This window comes from Halichoeres trimaculatus, unplaced genomic scaffold (assembly GCF_033239565.1).
Source record: "Halichoeres trimaculatus isolate MK-OKI-2021-1 unplaced genomic scaffold, fHalTri1.1 fHalTri1_scaffold_19, whole genome shotgun sequence".
Classification (NCBI taxonomy): domain Eukaryota; kingdom Metazoa; phylum Chordata; class Actinopteri; order Labriformes; family Labridae; genus Halichoeres; species Halichoeres trimaculatus.
This window is the reverse complement of record NW_027437197.1, coordinates 20032321-20050467: the sequence shown is the minus strand read 5'-3', so window position 1 is coordinate 20050467 and position 18147 is coordinate 20032321. Positions and strand designations below refer to the sequence as shown.

At 41.6% G+C, this 18147-nt stretch overlaps 1 protein-coding gene across 3 annotated transcripts in view; it reads right to left on the bottom strand.

Annotated features, from left to right (window-relative positions):
- Positions 1–107: 107 nt before the first annotated feature.
- LOC141808126 (bromodomain adjacent to zinc finger domain protein 2B-like) overlaps positions 108–18147 on the bottom strand; it is a 55948-nt gene continuing 37908 nt past the window's right edge. Inside the window, exons 11-37 of one of the 3 annotated variants that reach the window (XM_074694506.1) lie at positions 17391–17499; positions 17173–17274; positions 16866–17076; positions 16320–16412; positions 16174–16235; positions 15819–15884; positions 14981–15046; positions 14175–14219; positions 13904–13930; positions 11514–11579; positions 11283–11423; positions 10028–10282; positions 9519–9742; positions 9046–9120; positions 8703–8937; positions 6833–6895; positions 6609–6753; positions 5884–6521; positions 5417–5696; positions 5137–5292; positions 3204–3358; positions 2850–3049; positions 2555–2690; positions 2232–2378; positions 1736–2052; positions 1403–1546; positions 108–1282 (exon numbers count right to left, since the gene is read on the bottom strand). In XM_074694506.1, coding sequence (XP_074550607.1) covers positions 1135–1282; positions 1403–1546; positions 1736–2052; positions 2232–2378; positions 2555–2690; positions 2850–3049; positions 3204–3358; positions 5137–5292; positions 5417–5696; positions 5884–6521; positions 6609–6753; positions 6833–6895; positions 8703–8937; positions 9046–9120; positions 9519–9742; positions 10028–10282; positions 11283–11423; positions 11514–11579; positions 13904–13930; positions 14175–14219; positions 14981–15046; positions 15819–15884; positions 16174–16235; positions 16320–16412; positions 16866–17076; positions 17173–17274; positions 17391–17499 — 4306 coding nt within the window. In that variant the 3' untranslated portion in view covers positions 108–1134. The remainder of the gene's footprint in view (positions 1283–1402; positions 1547–1735; positions 2053–2231; positions 2379–2554; positions 2691–2849; positions 3050–3203; positions 3359–5136; positions 5293–5416; positions 5697–5883; positions 6522–6608; positions 6754–6832; positions 6896–8702; positions 8938–9045; positions 9121–9518; positions 9743–10027; positions 10283–11282; positions 11424–11513; positions 11580–13903; positions 13931–14174; positions 14220–14980; positions 15047–15818; positions 15885–16173; positions 16236–16319; positions 16413–16865; positions 17077–17172; positions 17275–17390; positions 17500–18147) is intronic. The other 2 variants (XM_074694507.1, XM_074694508.1) reach the window with 2 other exon arrangements.

Here is an 18147-nt window from a genome sequence, read left to right as displayed (position 1 = left end):
TTGCATATTTAGTCCAAATTTGAAAAAAAAAAAAAAAGTGCTTATCAATGACAGTAATTGTGGACCTGACAATGTAATTTTGAGAAACAGGTTTATTTCAACTGTGCCACACACCCATTATTTCAAAATAATACTCCTAATAAAAGTCACTACTCATTTCACAACATTCATAAAATACAGTAACTTCAAGTCTTCTGGCTTCAGCTGTCTGGAGACACCTCCACTGGACCATGACACCCACTGACTCCCTGCTGGATTGAAGCCCAGCGCAGGCTTCAGGTCTGTTGGCAGGATGTCTGACAGGACTGTGACTGAAGGAAATGCTTAGAGATGGACCACAGTATATGCACCATGTTGACTCTTTTCATGGGCTGGTAAGACGTTTACATTTTAGGGTTTCCTGCAGTAAACTGTGCAGGGAACATGTATAATACACACACTGAAAAAGAAAAACAACACTTGTCTGTACAGTGTGTAGAGGTCAGAGGTCAGGCACTACAATACAAAGGAGATGCAGTGTTTGAGCAGATAATCAGCGCAGACAAAGGACAGTATCAAACATATGAAGTGCTACAACCATCTGTAAGCATTAGTTTTCAGGATTGTTACTCTGTGAACAGTTTGGAATTAAGACCTTAAGAAAGTGACAGTGATACCTCTGTATTAACATATGTAACTCAAAAACCCAGCTGAGCAGTTACTGCTGCAACCTGCTGTCAAAAAGCTGTAAACAATTATCTTATTGGCTTGTTGAATAGTCTGTATAACAATCTTAGGTTTTTATTTAAAGCAGTATGCCATTTTCTCCCTTTTCTTAAAAAAAAGACTAGTTATAACATAAATACTTTAGAAAATAAATACGCACATATAAACTTAAGTACTGATATAAAAGATGAAAATGACATACAGTATCTACAGAGTGAATCTATTATTTTCAAACAGAGTCCACGTTAAGTCCAAAGTCAGTGTTTTGATAAAGATGAGTATTGCACTTTGAGGTTTTAGTCCAGAGATTTCTCATTGCACTTCAGAGTCATGAGTTGGTTTAGTGCCACAGAGGACCGCGAGGCCCCTGTGACAAAAGATGAAGTTTGATAAGTAGAGAGACAAATACAAAGTTCAGACTGGAGTATTTCACTGCAGGAGCTCAGTCCATCGTTTGTCAAAGAATCTCCTCATGCTGTGGCCGGCCTGTCCAATTTGTGAATCATCTTCATTGAATTTTTCACAGTTCTCAAAAACAAGATTCACGTCGACAATGAAGCTTTCCAAATTCAAGTACCTGCATCACAAGAAAAGTGTTCAAATTAAAATCATTACAAGCATCGAAGCAAAAAGAATAAAGGATCATGGGTTATGTGTAAGTGTATGCAGATAAAATACATTTATCGTGACAACGTACTGGTTGTTAGTGAGCTTTTCTCTGATGGTGGAGAAGTCCATGGGCTTCTTGATGACCTTCCTGTATCCTGGGACAGATTTATGGTTGACTGGTTTGAGGAAGGGCCAAGCATGTGGATGGGCCTCAAGCTCAGACAGCAGCTCTCTGTGGAGAGTGTAGAAAACAAAGCTGAACATTTCACCCCAAGAAATACTGTATCCGTCAAAAAGTTCAAGTGAAATTTAAAGGTTTGAACATCATAGATGTAAGTTTAACCTGATTTTAATAATTGATATGTAACGCAAAGACACTGAGAGGTTAATCATTTCCCAGCAGGTAATCATTTGGTCTCACCGGCACATCTCTAGCCCATTAGCTTTGTCGTCTTTGGCTGTTTTGGCTTTCTTTGCACACGGAACGAGGCTGTCATCCTCGCCCTGGGAGCCGTGCAGGCTGTCGTCTCCTTTCCTCCTCTTGAACTCCTTGGTACCTTTCTTTGGCACACCGTTGCTGCTGGCAGCTTCCTCTCTGATGAGCTCTTCTACCACAGATGGCTTGCTGTTTCGTTTTACCTCGCTGCCTTTCTTCCCTCCTCCAGCTGTTCGACTCTGGTGCCTCCTGCTCCGGGGGGATTGACCACTTTCCAGCGTGACAGCGCACACAGCAGACTGCTGTAGGGACACACAAAACACTTATTTAAATCAGTTAATTGGATGTGTACATAAATACAGCTATGATAACTTAGAGTGACTGCATGAAGAGAGGCTTTTAGATCTAATGCAGAAGGATGTCATCATTAAAGTCAAGAGTGTCTGTTTAACGTGGAGGGACTATGAAGTTGCTGGTTTACCTTTTCCACACAAGCAGGACAGTACCAGTTGCCATCAGGTACAGTGGTGATCCTGGGTTTATGGCAGTATGTGTGGCAGCCGTTGTCACAGCCGTCACAAAGTAAAAGCAGTTCTTCGTTATCACCCTTTTGACAAAGCTGGCAGAGCTGGAAATAAACAAAAACATTCAGATACATCACGATAAAAATGAATCAATTTAGCCATGACTGTGCTACAAAATGTGCATGTATTTAGGAATCTAATACAGTTGCTGTTATCAGTACATGCCCTGTGTCGTGAGATTTAAAGAAAGAAAGAAAGAATAATTCGAGGAGACAGAGACCACTTTCATGATGGATCGTTCCCAGGTGATGGTTTTCCGTAGCTGTTGAATGCAGAGCGACAGCTGAGCTGAGCTGCGGACATCACCCAGCGCTTTATGCCACAACCTCATACCCGGAGCGGGTGCTTCCTCTCTGCTTTGATGTCACAGAAACAGAGAGTGCAGCATTACTGTGCAGTCACATCAGAAAGATGATTAAGGCAGTTAACACTCGAGATCCAATGAAAAGGGACAAACTCTTAGCTTTACCACTCTGGCACAGTGACATGATCTAATCCAGGGTCTCTTTAGATACCTTCGCTCGATGTTCCTCTCCAGCTCTTCCAGTCTGATAACAGCTATGTCGAGAGGATTGTGGGGCCGCCGCACCACATTGCCTTGAACTTCCTCCTGGCTGGTTTCTCTCTGTCTGTTCCTCTCTGTGGAGGAGAAAGGCTTGTGCTCATGGTAGCACAGATCTTCACTCTCTGATTGTGGCTCCGGAGGCATCCAGCCCTGAGGGGACAAGTGATGTCAACGACTATTAACAAAGACAACAAAAGGGAGAGGAAGCCTTTCTAGGATGATATAGGAGAATCTTTTATGAGTCTTTTTTTCTTTTTGATAAAAAGAATAGACGATGAAATGGGAGCTGCTCAGTTGTATAAACCTTGATCTGCAGGTTGGCGGAGACAACTTTCCTCTCCAGCTCTTCAACTTGCTGCAACAAGCCGATGTCCACCTCCATGGCCTGCTCTTCAACACACCAACTCTCCACAGTCTCCTCGCTGACCTCTTGCTTCTCCAAACGTGCCACATCAATCACTGGAAAACAAACACACAATAACATTGCAAATCACTTTTTACTGTAAATATTTTATAGGGGTGGGAGGAAAAATCGAACATTGAGATATCCGGAATTTTTGTTTGAAAATATCGTAATTAAAAAAAGAAAACCTTTTTTTTTCAGTCTTTGTTTATAAATTAGATTGGAAAAAAGTTACCACTTTTCTCCAGCAGAGGGTGAAATGTTTCTCTCTGGCTCACGTAATGTGCGTTTTATGACAAAATATGGCTCCTGATATAGTCTGTAGTAAGGGTAGACTGAGTAGCGGCCAGACCAATTATCGGTGTCGATATTTGGTATTTTGGGGCATATTGGCATCAGCCTATTTTTAATCCAACGGCTGTTAAGAAACCCATTCAAAACTGTGTTGTTTTGGCTCTGATGCTTCTCTACACAGTTTTTCCATGTCTATACTATTGAAGCCCTAGATGGTCATTTAAAATCAGTCATGTAAAACCAAACAGAAAATTAATTAAAATGCATCACATACCTGTTACATTACATTTCATTCTGTCCAGTTTTATTGCAGTTACATAGAAATTTTGGAAAACTTAACAGTAGAAAACTTTAACATTTTTTTTTTTTAAGTTTTCATTTAAAGGGGACATATCATGCTTGTTTCTCCTTTTCACTATGCCAGACTAGGATGCCTGTAAAGCATTTCTGCCCTCAGTACAAGTAATTTAGTTCCTTCATTGCCCCACAATAGCGTTCTCCATATCCTCAGTTTAGGCCATTCTGAAGATCTCGTTGAAACGCTCCGTTTCCAGAATGACCTCCAGTAACCTCGCAACGTCACAGCCCTTTGTGCTCTGATTGGTCAGTCCTATCAGAGGGGCGGAGGGGGTAGAGCCAGGGAGCAGTTTTTGCAGTATTGCAGTATTTACAAAATCGCCATATTGGATGGGGCAGACCGAGCGAGTTTGCTGTTTGCCAAAACTTCACCATAAGGCAACGATAGCACTAATAAAATGGCAGAGTGTAGGATACGTCCTTTTGTATTGGACCCCGAGTCAGACCCGATGGCAGTTGTGTGACTAACTGACTTCACAGGGGAGGAGCTGCTTCATCAGATTACTCCAATAAAAAGAAAGGATCCTCGTGTCGTCACGACGGTCGAAATCTCGAAGCCAAATATCAATGACCTATTTTCAGAGGCATCAAATCTCGTTCTAGGATATCAGAAAAAATACAATATCTCATTTTTTGAGAATTCAGGGGGTGAAAAGTCTTGTTTTCAACTTTATCATTTTATATGTAAGTATTATATCACGGATCAGCATGATATGTCCCCTTTAACTTTATGACACATGCTGCTAAGTGTGGGAGCTGTTTGATAAACATATGCTTGAAGTTAAGTGTTGGAGTTTGTATTGTTCAAAATTTTTAATGCCAATATTTGCACTTCGACTGCAAATGAATATCGGCTTCAAATATCGGTTATCGGCCTCCTTGCTTACTAATAATCAGTATCGGTATTGGCCACAAAAAATCCATATCGGTCTATCTCTAGTCTGTAGCAATTATCATCATCCTTTAACTTTTTCTAAAAAAAATAAAAAATAAAAACCACAAAAATCGAAGTATCGCAATTTAAATCGAGTCGTCGTTCCAAAGGTCGTAATGGAATCAAATCCTGAGAATAGCATATCGTCTCAGCGCTAGTATTCTATTTGCTGTTGCGTCATCCCTTCACAAACAAAAAGCATCAGTCGGCAGATTTTTGACTTTGAGAGCAGAGGAAACGTGGTCAGACCGTCTTTGCTGCTGGCGCAGAGCTGGGTCAGATACTCCATGTGCTTCTGGATCTGTTTCTGTAGGGCCTTCTCTCTGATGCCCCGGCTGTGAAGAGCCTTAATCAGGCTGTGCAGCTTGTCCATGTCAGACACCCTCCACCAGCCACGCAGCATCTCTGCAAACACATGCACACATATCACCAAGACTCTTACTCAAGCCACAAAGGAGAGTTTTATCACCTACAGTGTGTGTTTTATTCATGTCTAGTTGTGCAGTGTGTGGCAGTGAGCCAGTCTTACCCTCATGGATCGGCTGAGGACTGGGGTAGTCCTGGGTCTTGGCCCCCTCTACAGCAGGGCGTGAACCACAAGCTGGCTTGTCACTCGAGGGCTCTTGGGTCTGGCTCTTGTTGTTGTTTTCCAGGAAGAAGACCCTGTTCACATTACCCTCGGCATGCTGGGAGGACACATCCAGCATGGGGGGTACAGCTGTACTAGAGAAGGGCAGGCTGGGAGTCGTTGAGGCGCTTGACATGTCACACAGTGTCGGTCTGCTTTGATGAATGCCCGGCTTCAAAAGCTGAGAGGGAAATCAAAACACACAAACTTATAACAAACATCTGACGACACTTTATTTTACTACCACATGCATAATTTACACAGAAAAACACATTTAAACGCTGAATTTTACTGCTGTGATTCAGGTCCACTGATGATTTAATATAACTGTAACTCAGATTAGCATCAGGTTGTTGTTATGCACCAACCTGAAGAGCAGATGACTGCATGTTAATGATCCCAGCAGGAGCACTGGAGCTGTCCGAGGCCACAGGGTCACAGAGGGAGGAGGGGGACTTGTTGCCGTTTGCCTGTAAGGGGGAAGACGCTCCTGGGGGACTGGAGCCAGACGTGACAGAGGACTCGTCACAAGGAGACCGAGGCAACAGACTAAACCACTGGTTGCTCTTCTCCGTCAATGCCTTGCAGAGCTGGTCGTCTTGAAAGATCAACTCATGTCTGCTTTTCAGCCCTGAAGCGTCTGTTTTATCTATCAGACCCTGCTGAGGGAGAGCTGTCTGAGGACTGGGACATGACGGATGTAAAGCGGTGGTAGGGACTTGTGTGGAGGGATTTCCATGACTGCTGTGAGGATGGATTCCTGAATCATGAGCCATTTTAGCGACTTCCAGGAGTTTGCTGAGCTTGGAGAAGGAGCCTGGTTTTTGAAGGAAGAGATTGAGACTCTCTTTGTCCTGCTGGCTCTCAGGTGTGGATGTTTCACTGTCAGTGCTCAGTGCTGGGCTGAACACCGCCGGCTTCTTTGCGTCTTCCAGGTGCTCTTCTTTTATCCTGGTTACCTCTGCTGACTTCTGCCTTATCTTTTCCTTCTCTGCCTCTTCCAAACCTGAGTAAGTAAGGGTAAAGTGAACGAAAACGACTTTACAATTTCAGAACTAGGAATAAAATCTGACTGACATGATTTGATCTGCACCTTCACAGCTCTCCATGCCTTCCACAAAGATGCCGCCACACTGTGGAAGGATCCAGTAACGTCTCTTGTAGCGGTCTTGTCCAATCGTCATGGAGCGCAGTAAGTGAGAGGAGTCAAATAACTTCTGTCTGATTTGACTCTGTTGCTAAAGGGATAGAAAGAGCAGATGTTAAGATTTGTTGCTGATTTCTGAGGAGAAAAAGCAATCTGAATGTTTCATTTACCTTGTAAGTTTTCTCTATCTGTTTCTCCAGCTCCTCCATGCTGGCTGAGTTAACACTGTCGTCCTGGATGAAAAGTGAAAGATCAATGTTCACAAAGCTTCTCAGAAAGCTCCTAACTTAGCCTAGAAATTCCTAGCAAAGATTCTTAGGTTAAGAGTGATTCAGGAAGCTTCTGAGAGCAACTCTGAGCAAGGAGGAGACAGAAACTTTGATCTTAGTGAGGAGGTGTCGATGATCCCGCTGCTGGGTATGACGCAGTCTCCTGAAAGCTGTGATTGGTTGGTACAAAAGGGTAAAAAGATGAGGGGGAAAAATGCTCTGTGCTCCTAATAATGAATGGACAGTAAAACCAATGGATCACATAACTCAGACTGTGTTAAGAAATGTGTAATCGTGACATTAATTTCATATCATGCTGATGAAACTCTGCTAAATTAAATTAATATTGACACAGCTTGAAAACGTTTGAATGAACTTCATTCATACACCAATTATATTGATTTGCTTATTGGTCCGGTTACTGTACATGCTGCTCATGTTACCACTCAATGTGTTTGGTTTTAATGGTGGAGGCAGACTAAGCTGTCAGCACTTCCTGTGATTGCTGCCGGCCTCAGAAAAAGCTGTTTGGTTTGGCAGAATGACCAAAACAACGAATGACATGGATTTAAAAAAAACAGACAGAGGAGCCTGCTGTTGGCTCAGCTTATGGAGGAGAATGAAGAGTGTTAAGAGGGAACTTGGATCTCGAGATCATGGCACAAGGGAAGAGACAGACTTGGGAGCTCATCGCCCAACACATTGCACACATTGCGTGTGAGTGTGAGACGCGCTGGTGCGTGCTGCGATCCCAAGCGAGGGCGGAGATTACAGCACGAAGTGAAGTTGTTCTTAATCAGTTTTGTGGGCTAGCACTAATCTTTTTTTAAAATTTACAACTGTATGAATGTTGCAGTTTCATAGGCTCATTAACCGGACTGTTTAGGGGGTGGATCAGTGGATAAACAGCTGCCTCAGGTGGCAGGAACTGTGTTCAGCGTGTTGGGAAAGTCTGACACTAGTATCGGTGTTCACTCTGAGGCTTCTTAGGGGCCATTTCTTAAAGGCCATCTAGTTTTAGGCTGATTCACATGGAAACGGCGATTCAACCAGCCCTAAACACAAACTTTGAAAAACGGCCTCCAGAGTGGGATTTTTCTGAAACGCTGCCGATACCGTTGCCATGTAAACAGTAAGCCTGCGTTTTCAGTGGAAACGCTGACGTCACACTCCGCCTCGCACCGGATTCAACAGGACAACAGTACCGTTGTTACGATCATCACAAACTACCGTGTTGTGCTTGTGCTGCTAAATCTGCTGTATCTGCTTTCAACAAAATGTGCATCTGTTACTCCACTTTTTCACTTAGTATTCCCCAATACACCAGATGATCAGCTCAATTCTACTTTGGTGGAGATCTGCCAAAAGTGGCTTCTGGACAAAACAGTTATAGCGCCAACTACAGGCCTGGCATGCAACTACAGCGCTTTCAGTCCCTCGGCGTTTCCGTGTGAACGCAGATTTTTTTCACTGCGTTTTCACTCCATGTTAGCGTTTTCAGAGGAAACATTGTCATGTAAACGGGGCCTTAAAGTCCTCCTACCTCCCCCTAACAGTTTTTCATCTTAGGAGCTCTCTTGAGGCTTAGGACGCTTTCTGAATAACTTTTATCTTACCGAGGGAAAATTCTATGAAAAATCTTTGAATCCTAAGAATTTCTAAGATTTTTTAAAGAATGACGTCGCTAAGAGCTGCTTTAGCCTTAGGATGCTTTGTGAATACCGGCCCAGACTGATTGACATTTATTTTAACAAACACTGGTGTCACTGACCTCCTCCTCACATGTCTCAGCTTTCTTTCCTTTCTTTCCCCCTGATTCCTCTTCCTCCTCTTCATCGTCATCTCCTTGATCTTCGCTATCGTCATCCTCATCCTCTTCCTCCTCGCTGTCCCCTTCTTTCCTTTTTGATTTGTTCCTGGCTGTAGGTATAACGAAAACCTGCCTGTCGTCTCCCCCAGCACAGCTGTCTCTCTTGCCTGTCTTCTTGGCATGGATCCTCCTCAGTCTTCAAAGACAAAAACTGAACAGTCAGGTTGAAGAACACTCTCTCATGTGCATTTTGATTAGCTCAGATCACCCAGCAACAGCTTGAATAGATGATGCAAATACTCACTTGCGAAGCTTTCCTTCAACAGCCCACTTATCCTTTCTGAGGTTGGTCATGTGATCTATGTTTTTGTCGATCTCGCTGAAAAGTGTCAGACAATAATGAAACACATGTTTCTGTGACCTTTCCGTATAATAAAAGTGTGTGTTTGCATCACACTGCAGCGTGCAGCAGATGTGTTTCAAAGTGTTACCAGCGCTGATGAAAAATTGATGACCTGTGGTTTGATGCAACCTTGTGAAACTGTCTATCAGACCACAATTTTTGTCTCATTTCTTTTGATAAGTCTCTTTTTTCATTAAAACTGAGGCATGAATAAAACAAGCCAGTGGCACAGAATCCTTCTCACAAGCCAGAAGTGTTCAGCTTACAATAAGCATACTGTATCTATGATCATTAAAGTGACATTTTTGCTGCCTTAACATTTCTTTAAGGTGTTAAAATCAATACATTGACAAACAGAAGGGCTGGTGACCCACCTGATCACAGCTTTACTGCAGCAGAGCTCATTAACCAGGAACACAAGCAGAGAGGCTTTCTGTGAAGGGCCGTGGGCCTGAAAAGCTTTGGTCCTGAGGCTGAGAGCCAGAGCGGCCAGCTCCGTCTGCTCACAGTGAGCCTCCATGTAGATCTGCAGGATCTCAGACACGTTGTCTCTGTTGATACCCACATTAGTCACGTGGTCCCCCAAACTGGTCTTATTCTGGTGGAAACACAGTTTTGCATAAAATAAAGAGGTCATGATGTCAGCTTCTTTATCTAGTCTTTAAAACCATAATTTTATTATGAATTGTATAATTCAACATTTTCAATAGTTTTGACTGTGGCAGTTAAAGTTAATGCATCAAGAGTATTTATATCTAAATCAGCACATTTTACAGGCAAATATTTAGGAAGCAGCTGGGTTCTTGTCTTTGTATTCCTCTGTGCCCAAACACATGTAAATGACAGTGGATAAACTATTAAAGATTCAACACGAGCCTCTCACCTTGTGACCTGCAGGTATGCCAGGATCACACACGGCTGCAGACAGCATGCTCACCAGCAGGTCCTGAACCTTGCCCATACTGTCCCCAATGTTGAGCAAGCCCTCCTGAAGGACACTGAGGCTGAGTGTGTTCAGGTTTATGTCCAGCCTAAGGACCTTTCCGAAGCTGTGCAGAAACTGCAGCACCATCAGGCAGTTAGAGAGGGTACCTCCAGGTAAGACCAGACCGGGGATCCGAGACAGCTCTGGAAGTGGCTGGAGAAATACAAACAATAATTGATATAAAAATTCAATATTTCCATGAAATAATGAATGGACCTGATTTAAAGAAATATATTAAAGTTACCTTTACACTTTGAGTAGTTTTGAAACCAGTACTTTTACACTTTTACTTGAGTAAAAAAGTAGAGTTGACACTTCAACTTCTACAGAAGTGTTTTTAAACCCTAGTATCTGCACTTCTACTTGAGTAATGAATGCGAATGCTTTTGCCCCCACTGCTCCTTGTCGGCAATCCACACCTCAGACTTCAGATTTCACTCACAGTCCCATCACCTGCAGGACATTTCTGATGACACTGCCATCGTGGGCTGTATTCAGCAAGAGTCAAGTGATCACAAAGACTAAAGAGTTGATGGTAGACTTTAAGAAACAGAAGACACCTCTGAACTTAGTCACCCAAAGAAGTGTTGAAGCTGACACTGTGGATGGTTAAAAGATCCTGTGTGTCTCATGACTAAAACTAAATGGGACTTAAAACACTGACTCTGTTTAGACATTAGTAGAATCGTTCTGCAGATATTCTATCAATCCACAGTGACCACTCCATCCTGAGCTGAACATAACGACAGGTTCAACAAGCTCATCACAAAAGCTGGCTCAGTCCATGGAGATTTGATTCCTCTCACCATTACCAGGGATGGAGTAATAACCTCAGTGACCACTTGGTGGCAGTATTCTGACCCACACCTGCTCTCTTTTTAATCAAATCCAGATGCTTTCAGGGATATTACACATCTATTTTGGTGGATCTAAAAGTGAAACAATGAATCCATAAATTTGTCAAAAGCATTTCTAATCTTCTTGCCTATGGCTCCCACAGTGATTACACTGATTGATTTTCAGGTTTAAAAAAATAACCCTCTGCTGCTGTAAAATCTCTTTCCACACACATCCACTCCACAGATGGAGAGTATCCACTGTGACAAACGTGGGCTCTCATGACCAGCTGCCAGCAGCTCCACAGTGTGAATACCTTATGATCTGCTAAACACATGTCTTCATTCGGCTTTTTCAGCTCCTTTGCTTTCTCCAGCTCCAGTCGTCTGAGCTCCAGTTTTCTCTCTTTGTTTAACCGTTTCTCATCCTTCTTCTCTTTCTTCAGACGTTCCCTCTCCTGCAGACAGAGAACGTGGTCTTAACAGCTGAAGAATACAGCACTTAAAGCCAAATCTAAACATATGTGAGGAGATTAAGGTGCACTCACCTCTGCCTTCTTGCGGGCCTCCACAGCCTTCATCAGCATCATGTGCTGCCTGCGTCTTTCCCTCTCCTGCCAGAGCACACACAGCATTTAACCCATTTAGAGTTTACTCTTCATCCTTTCAAGGACAAAACCACTTCTGTGTACAATACCTAATATTAACTCCATGCAAAGCACATGTATTTACAACAAACATCACAGGAAGAAATCAAAATGTTGCTGATTGAAGCTTATCTAAACCTTACAAAAGCCAACAGTTATATCGATGGACACAATGAGACACGAGATGAAACGGATGCATTCACAAAGCAGAAGCTCAAAGTTAGAAACAGATATAATCAAATCAAAAAGATGGCAATCAGCAGACTGAAAGGTGCAAGCCAAGAGTTTTAGAAGCAAATACAGGGCATTAAAGGGACAAGCAAAACTCAAGCTGCTAAATAATGATCAATCAATCCTTCAGAGTAAACTCAGATATAAGGGATTCTTCAGTTGAAGAAGTTTTTTAAAGGGTAGATTTCCACAAGAGAATGTTTTTTACAAAAAATAATTATTGTATTTGTAAGAGTCAGGTTGAAGAAGCTATGAAAAAATAACTGTATATCAATAGTGATATTATTTTAATACTTTTTCTGTGTGTTGAAAATTAAAATGTGCAAGAATTTCACTGTTTTGGGGTTGTCCCTAATCCAGGTATTTTAACATCCCCTCTATAATAAAGCAAAAAAAGTGCAAAATTCATTTAAATCTTCACTTTACATTTGCTCATAACACCTAAGAAAGACATTTTTCAAATTCACAGAGTTTATATTTGTCCAATTTGTCACTCGATATTTTACAGACCAATAAAGTTTTTCCAAAAAAAATTACTGACATTGTTGCATGCTAATTAGTTGCTACAGAGAAACGTCCAAGACATGAGGCAGAAGCCTGATTTTTTATGCCCACATAGTTGAGTAACTTGAGCTTTTATACACCCTGATATGAGAGTATGTTTATTAAGTGTCATTACAATTGGGCAACATCCGTTTAGTAAAACTGAAGCCAATGTTGAAGTGCTAACAGTCGCTGTTCGTCGAGAATCCGCTTGAGGCTGGCTGCAGAAAGACCGGAAGTCATGTACAAACCCAGCCAGGCTTTTACGGCATTAAAAAGCACATTTGCAGCCTGGTTCAAAAAACGTCTTGGGTCTAAAACGCTGATTTCACTATCTGCACTGTATGGTGGGTACATTTTTTTCTAACTGCAGTTTAGAAGTTATTAGGATCGTTTGATTGTGCAATCAGAGGCACAGCTCAGGTCACGTGACCGCCGGGCGCTCTGGAGCTGCTCGAAGAAAAACTTAGCCGCGGATTGGCTTCATTTCACGATTGCAGGAACAGACGGGTGACATCACGGATGCTTTGTCCATGTTTTACCCAGTCTATGATCATTACCAAACAAGCTACTATCTTAAATTTTTTTAACTAATTAGTAGGAAATTTCACTTATTTAAATATATTTTGTGTACACTGTATGCTAGTTAACCTGTTAGCTTAGCAACTTAACCAATATTTTCTGCAAAAAGTGAAATTAGTTAGTACCCTCACACAGGTGACAAGCCCAAAACTGAAAATCTTGCACGTCTGAATTTTCAACAGACAGAAAAAGTATTAAAATATCATATAGAGACAGTTTTTTTTGTCATAACTTCTTCAACCTAACCCTTTATTTATTTATTTATTTTTTTGTCAAAAAATTTTTTTTTGGAAAAACTCCCTTAATTGAAGAATCACACTAAATATAACCCTTTAAAATAATCCTAACACTCAGTGTCTCTCCTAAAGTTTGCTATATATCTGTTCAGACAATTTATGTAAAAGCCCTGTGAAGATATTTGAACCCCATGTCAGAAAAATGAAAAACACAGATTTTTGATCTATAAACTCTCTGGCAAGAACACCACCTGTGTATTGACATTTCTAAAGTGATAGAATGGATTAAAAACAGTTGGCTCACATGCTGCAGAGTAAACAGATTTTTAGTACCTTAATTTCATTGATCCAAAAGAAAAAAAAAGGCGTTTGTGCTCTTTCAGAATCCTCTTACATTTTCTGTGGAGCTAAGGCATTTTGATTGCATCGGCTACATAATGGATGTGTTCCCCTTTGAGAAATGGTTAGCGCGCACACACACACACCCACACACACACACACACACACACACACACACACACACACACACACACACACACACACACACACACACACACACACACACACACAGTTCGCGAGAAAAGCCATGCAGAGGGATTAAGGATGTAGTATGACTGCAGCCAGCGCTACACTTTACAGTGATCACAAGACGTCCACAATATGTTCTCATTAAATGTACAGAAACAAACATACCCATACCATATCTAGTCTATGCCTCTCCAACTCCTGAGAGAAAGAGTCGGCAAAGTATTAATAAATAAAAAACACACAAGGAGATCAATACAAGAGAAAATTGAACCATTGGTCATGAATCTAAGTTTTAAAGGATGTTTCAAATATTGTATTTTATATATTTAAAAATAACTTTCAGGTGTAGTTATGAGTACATTCTTATTTTCAGAAATTAGAAATGAAAAAAAAAAAAAAATTAAGGTTGATTCGTGTAATGTTGTTGACAAAAAAGACCAACCTGGTGCTTCATTATGACAGCGTGCAATCTCCTTATCTCCTTCTCCTTTAGGGAAAAAAACATAGACATGAATCAATATCAGAGTAAAACCAAAACAAACAAACATTTAGGCCTCAACACTTAATCCCTCGTTAGAGAGTAAACATTTTAATGGATTCTTGAGGAATGCTTCTCATAATGGAGAAACAGGATCAGCGTGGCAGTTGAACTCAGGAGCAGGCTGTTTTGATTTGACATCAAGTTAAAACCACAATTTGTTTCTTCTAAACCAGTGGTTTTCAAAGTGGGGGCTTCAGAAAATTGGAAGAACGGGAAAAAATAGAAACTGAGGGTTTTTTTTCTAACAATTTGTACATGTAACATGTAAAGTGCCATAATCATTGGATTCTCAAGTTTCCGATTGTACCTAACCACACCCCGTGTGACAGCTGCAACGACATGAGAATGTCATGATCCATGTTGATCTGGTGGTTTGAGCCTGTTATTAAACTATCTAAAAAACCTGACTGAGTTTGAGGCTCTTCCCCTGTCTAACTACTGGCCACATCTAAGAAAGGAGTATCCCACCTTGGCTGACAAAGCCATGAAACACCTTCTCCCTTTTGCCACAACCTGCTCGTGTGAGTCTGGCTTTTGTTGGCCTTTATTTATAATTTCTTATTCCTAAAAAATGTAATGATTATTGAAAAGTGAATAAAAGTTAAAAATACATTCTTAAAGGTGGCATTTCTTTACATATTCTGAAGTCTGTTGGTTTCCAAAGGAGGTCCCTGGCCAGAACAAATGCTGTTTGGGGGGCTACTCACTTTATTTCTCTTTGCAGCCTCCAATATTTTGGCATTTTCTGCTTCTTCTTTCTTCTTTCTCTTCGTCTGGGAAACATATGGAAAATGAGCCAAACACAACACAAACATCAAAGAAAGCTTTAACTCAAATCAGCGGGAGGATAAAATTCCTTTTGGTGAAAAATAATCCAAAATGTTATAAATACATTTTCAAACACATATGAACTAGTTGTTGTCCTATATACAGTAATATTATACATTAGCCCTGTATGTGTTAGCTTGAAAGCCTTTTTACAATCTGGTAATGTCATCTCCAGCAGCTAAACACAGCCAGTCAAATCTAACACTGAGATCTGGAGCAATGAGATGGTTACTTCTTCACATTAACACAGAGAGACAAATTGGCTGTAGTTATTATGAAACACCAGCAGGCACTGAGAATAAATTAGGCAAGAATTCTATCAGTAATTATAGCCTCAACAAAATCCTGTTGAGAGCCGCTCGCCAAGCGTGTCAACTGAAATTTGATTTAGAAAAGCCCAAATATATTAACAGCTTTTAATAGTGAGAGACAGCAGAAAAGATGTTTCACCTAGCCACAGTAAACTGTGAACCCCCTCTTCTTAATGAAATACTGTATTATGTATTAAGCTTCCTCGTGGTCTGAGCAGATTTTCATATTCAATGCCACTTTTGAAAAAAAAAAGCCAATTAGGCATTAGTCACATGAACTCACTCGATGTGACCAAGAGTGGGAGCACGTAATTTAGGAATAGCCCTCGGTTGATTTTTAAAAAATCCTCTCAGCAGCAAAAAGGAAGTGTTTCAGAGTGTTTCTGCAATAACTTTCAGTACCAACCTCGAGAATTTGCTGTGCTCGGAGTTCTTTCTCCATACGAATTTGCTGAATGCGCTTGATCTTCTCCTGGCAAAAGGATGAGGGCGAGATCAAATGAATTAACTGTTAAGTCATGCATGTTATAGAGTGCAGGGGGTTAGGAGGGAGTGAGGAGGTATAGTGGCTCTATACAGATGAGTAAGGTGCAGCATTTTGAAGGATAGAAACTTCCCTGTGAAATTTCAAAGCAGCTTAACTGTGCTTCAAACCTTTTCACCTTGGAGCTCTTGTACTCTGAATACGAGCAGAGCAGCTGCAGATAGTTATCAAGCCTTGCATGGAAAATTAAACAACGCATGCAAAGAAACATCCTCACTTGCTGTTTAAGGATCTTCATCTGCTCCCTCTTTTTCCGCCTCTCCTCCGCAGCTATTATAGCTGGAAGACACAAACAAATTAGGCTTGCATGCAGCATAAAGATGCGGTGTTGGAGCAAAGACAGACTAAACAGCAGCTGTTTACCTTGTTGCTTTTTCGCCGCTTTTGCTGCCTGTGCCACAGCCTGCTTCTCAAGTTTCCTCATCATTTTGATCTGAGCAGCTTGACGAGCTATTTCTGAAACATGATGAAATGTGGTGTTAAGATTACAGACCATGATGAGTCTAAATCTTATGCTTCCCTAAATCCCTTTTATACTGCAGAGAAAGTCTTTTAAAGTCATGCAATTAGCTAGTGATGTGCAAAAACGGCAATATGCAATCCATACAGGCTACTCCCCTCTTAAAAGGCTTTTATCAGGAGTGACCTTGCAGATTAATTCTGAGACATAAAATCATTCAAAATAAAAATTAAAAGAAAGAATATCATTCTACTTTCTCTCTCTGTGGGCACATTTTAAATTCTTTGAAGGTGACAGTGCTTTGTTCCCAGTTCCCCAATTATCACCCATTAAATACTTTAGGCAGTAAACCCCTTCATTAAAAATAGAAGATATGATATATGTAGTTCTTTGTGTTTCATTTTCTCTTGAACAGGTGCCACTGACAGTTTTCGAAGACATAAACTGACCTTGAGCCTCCAGTTTGCGCAGCAGCTTGGCATCGCTGACATCTTGGAAGTTATTTTCCCCGATGTTCATGGGATGAGTCTGCCATTGTCTGGCTGCGGTGACATCACCCATCGGACGATGCTCGGACTTTGTGGAGCGGCTGCGCCTCCCGTCCATGGCTATGATCCTGGGAGTGATTTCCTCCTCTGTCAGCAGGAACCACTGCAAACCCTGGGTCAGGGGGATGGGAAGAATTTTGGGCCAAAATCAGTCAACAACAGAAAAGAGGAAGAGGTATTTTCTGATGGATGATGTAGAAATGTTTACCTCTGGTCCCTCTCGAGTTTCATAGAAGTCACCAACTTTGATTTTCGTGCTGAAACTGAAGTTGTCTCGTGAGATTTCAGTTATTCCATTCCTCAGCAAGTACTGTAGACAAAAAAACCCACACACACCACATGATTTTAAATAACATCCTGTATCAATAAAGGGGTTTTAAATCTACTTCACACAGAACAAAGCATCATGTTGTGAAGAAGAGGTACCTTCATCACATCAGGATACTGACGCAGCTTCTTCCCACATGGAGCAAAGTAAGCAACCTCTCCTTGAAGACGACCCGCCACAGTCCTGATTCTGGTCTCTCTCTGCCACCTTGATATAGAATTAGCAAAATGCATACAAGACATGTCATTATTTACATCTGAGAAATACTGTAACCACAGCTGTAACAATGCAGTGACAGCTTCACGTCAAGCTCACAAGAAGAAATACAAAGTCTACATCTCTGCAGCTGTGTGTTTTGCACATTTACTCTGTGGTCTCCCTATCCCCTGACTCTTTAATCAATCACACTCCAAAGTGGCTGTGGGCCAAGCGGGGTAACCCCTCAGTTCCCCTGCGCTCCGCTGGAGAGCAGCCCAGGCTTATAGATATGACACGTGGTGCTGTCGTTGTGGACAGAGCTTGTGCTGGTTCAGTACAGTCTTGCTGCCTCTGTTTCCTGTGAACCTGCTGATGAAAAACATCCCCAGAAGATGAAAGGCGCCCCAATCCCAGGGCTGCAGAATTTGTGGGCAGGGAGCTGCTAATGTTGCATGTCTGTGTGGAGGCTGGATGCAATTAACCCCTGGATGTGGAGCTGCTGGGCCTCATTTCATTTCCTGCTCACTGCAACCTACGGCTTAAGACTGAGGTTGTAAAGACCCTGAAGAGGAAGGCGAGGATGTTGTTGTGGTCTACTTCCACTTAGATCTCCATGAAGATTGCTTGTTCCAAAATCAGGAACCAGAAATAGTTTTA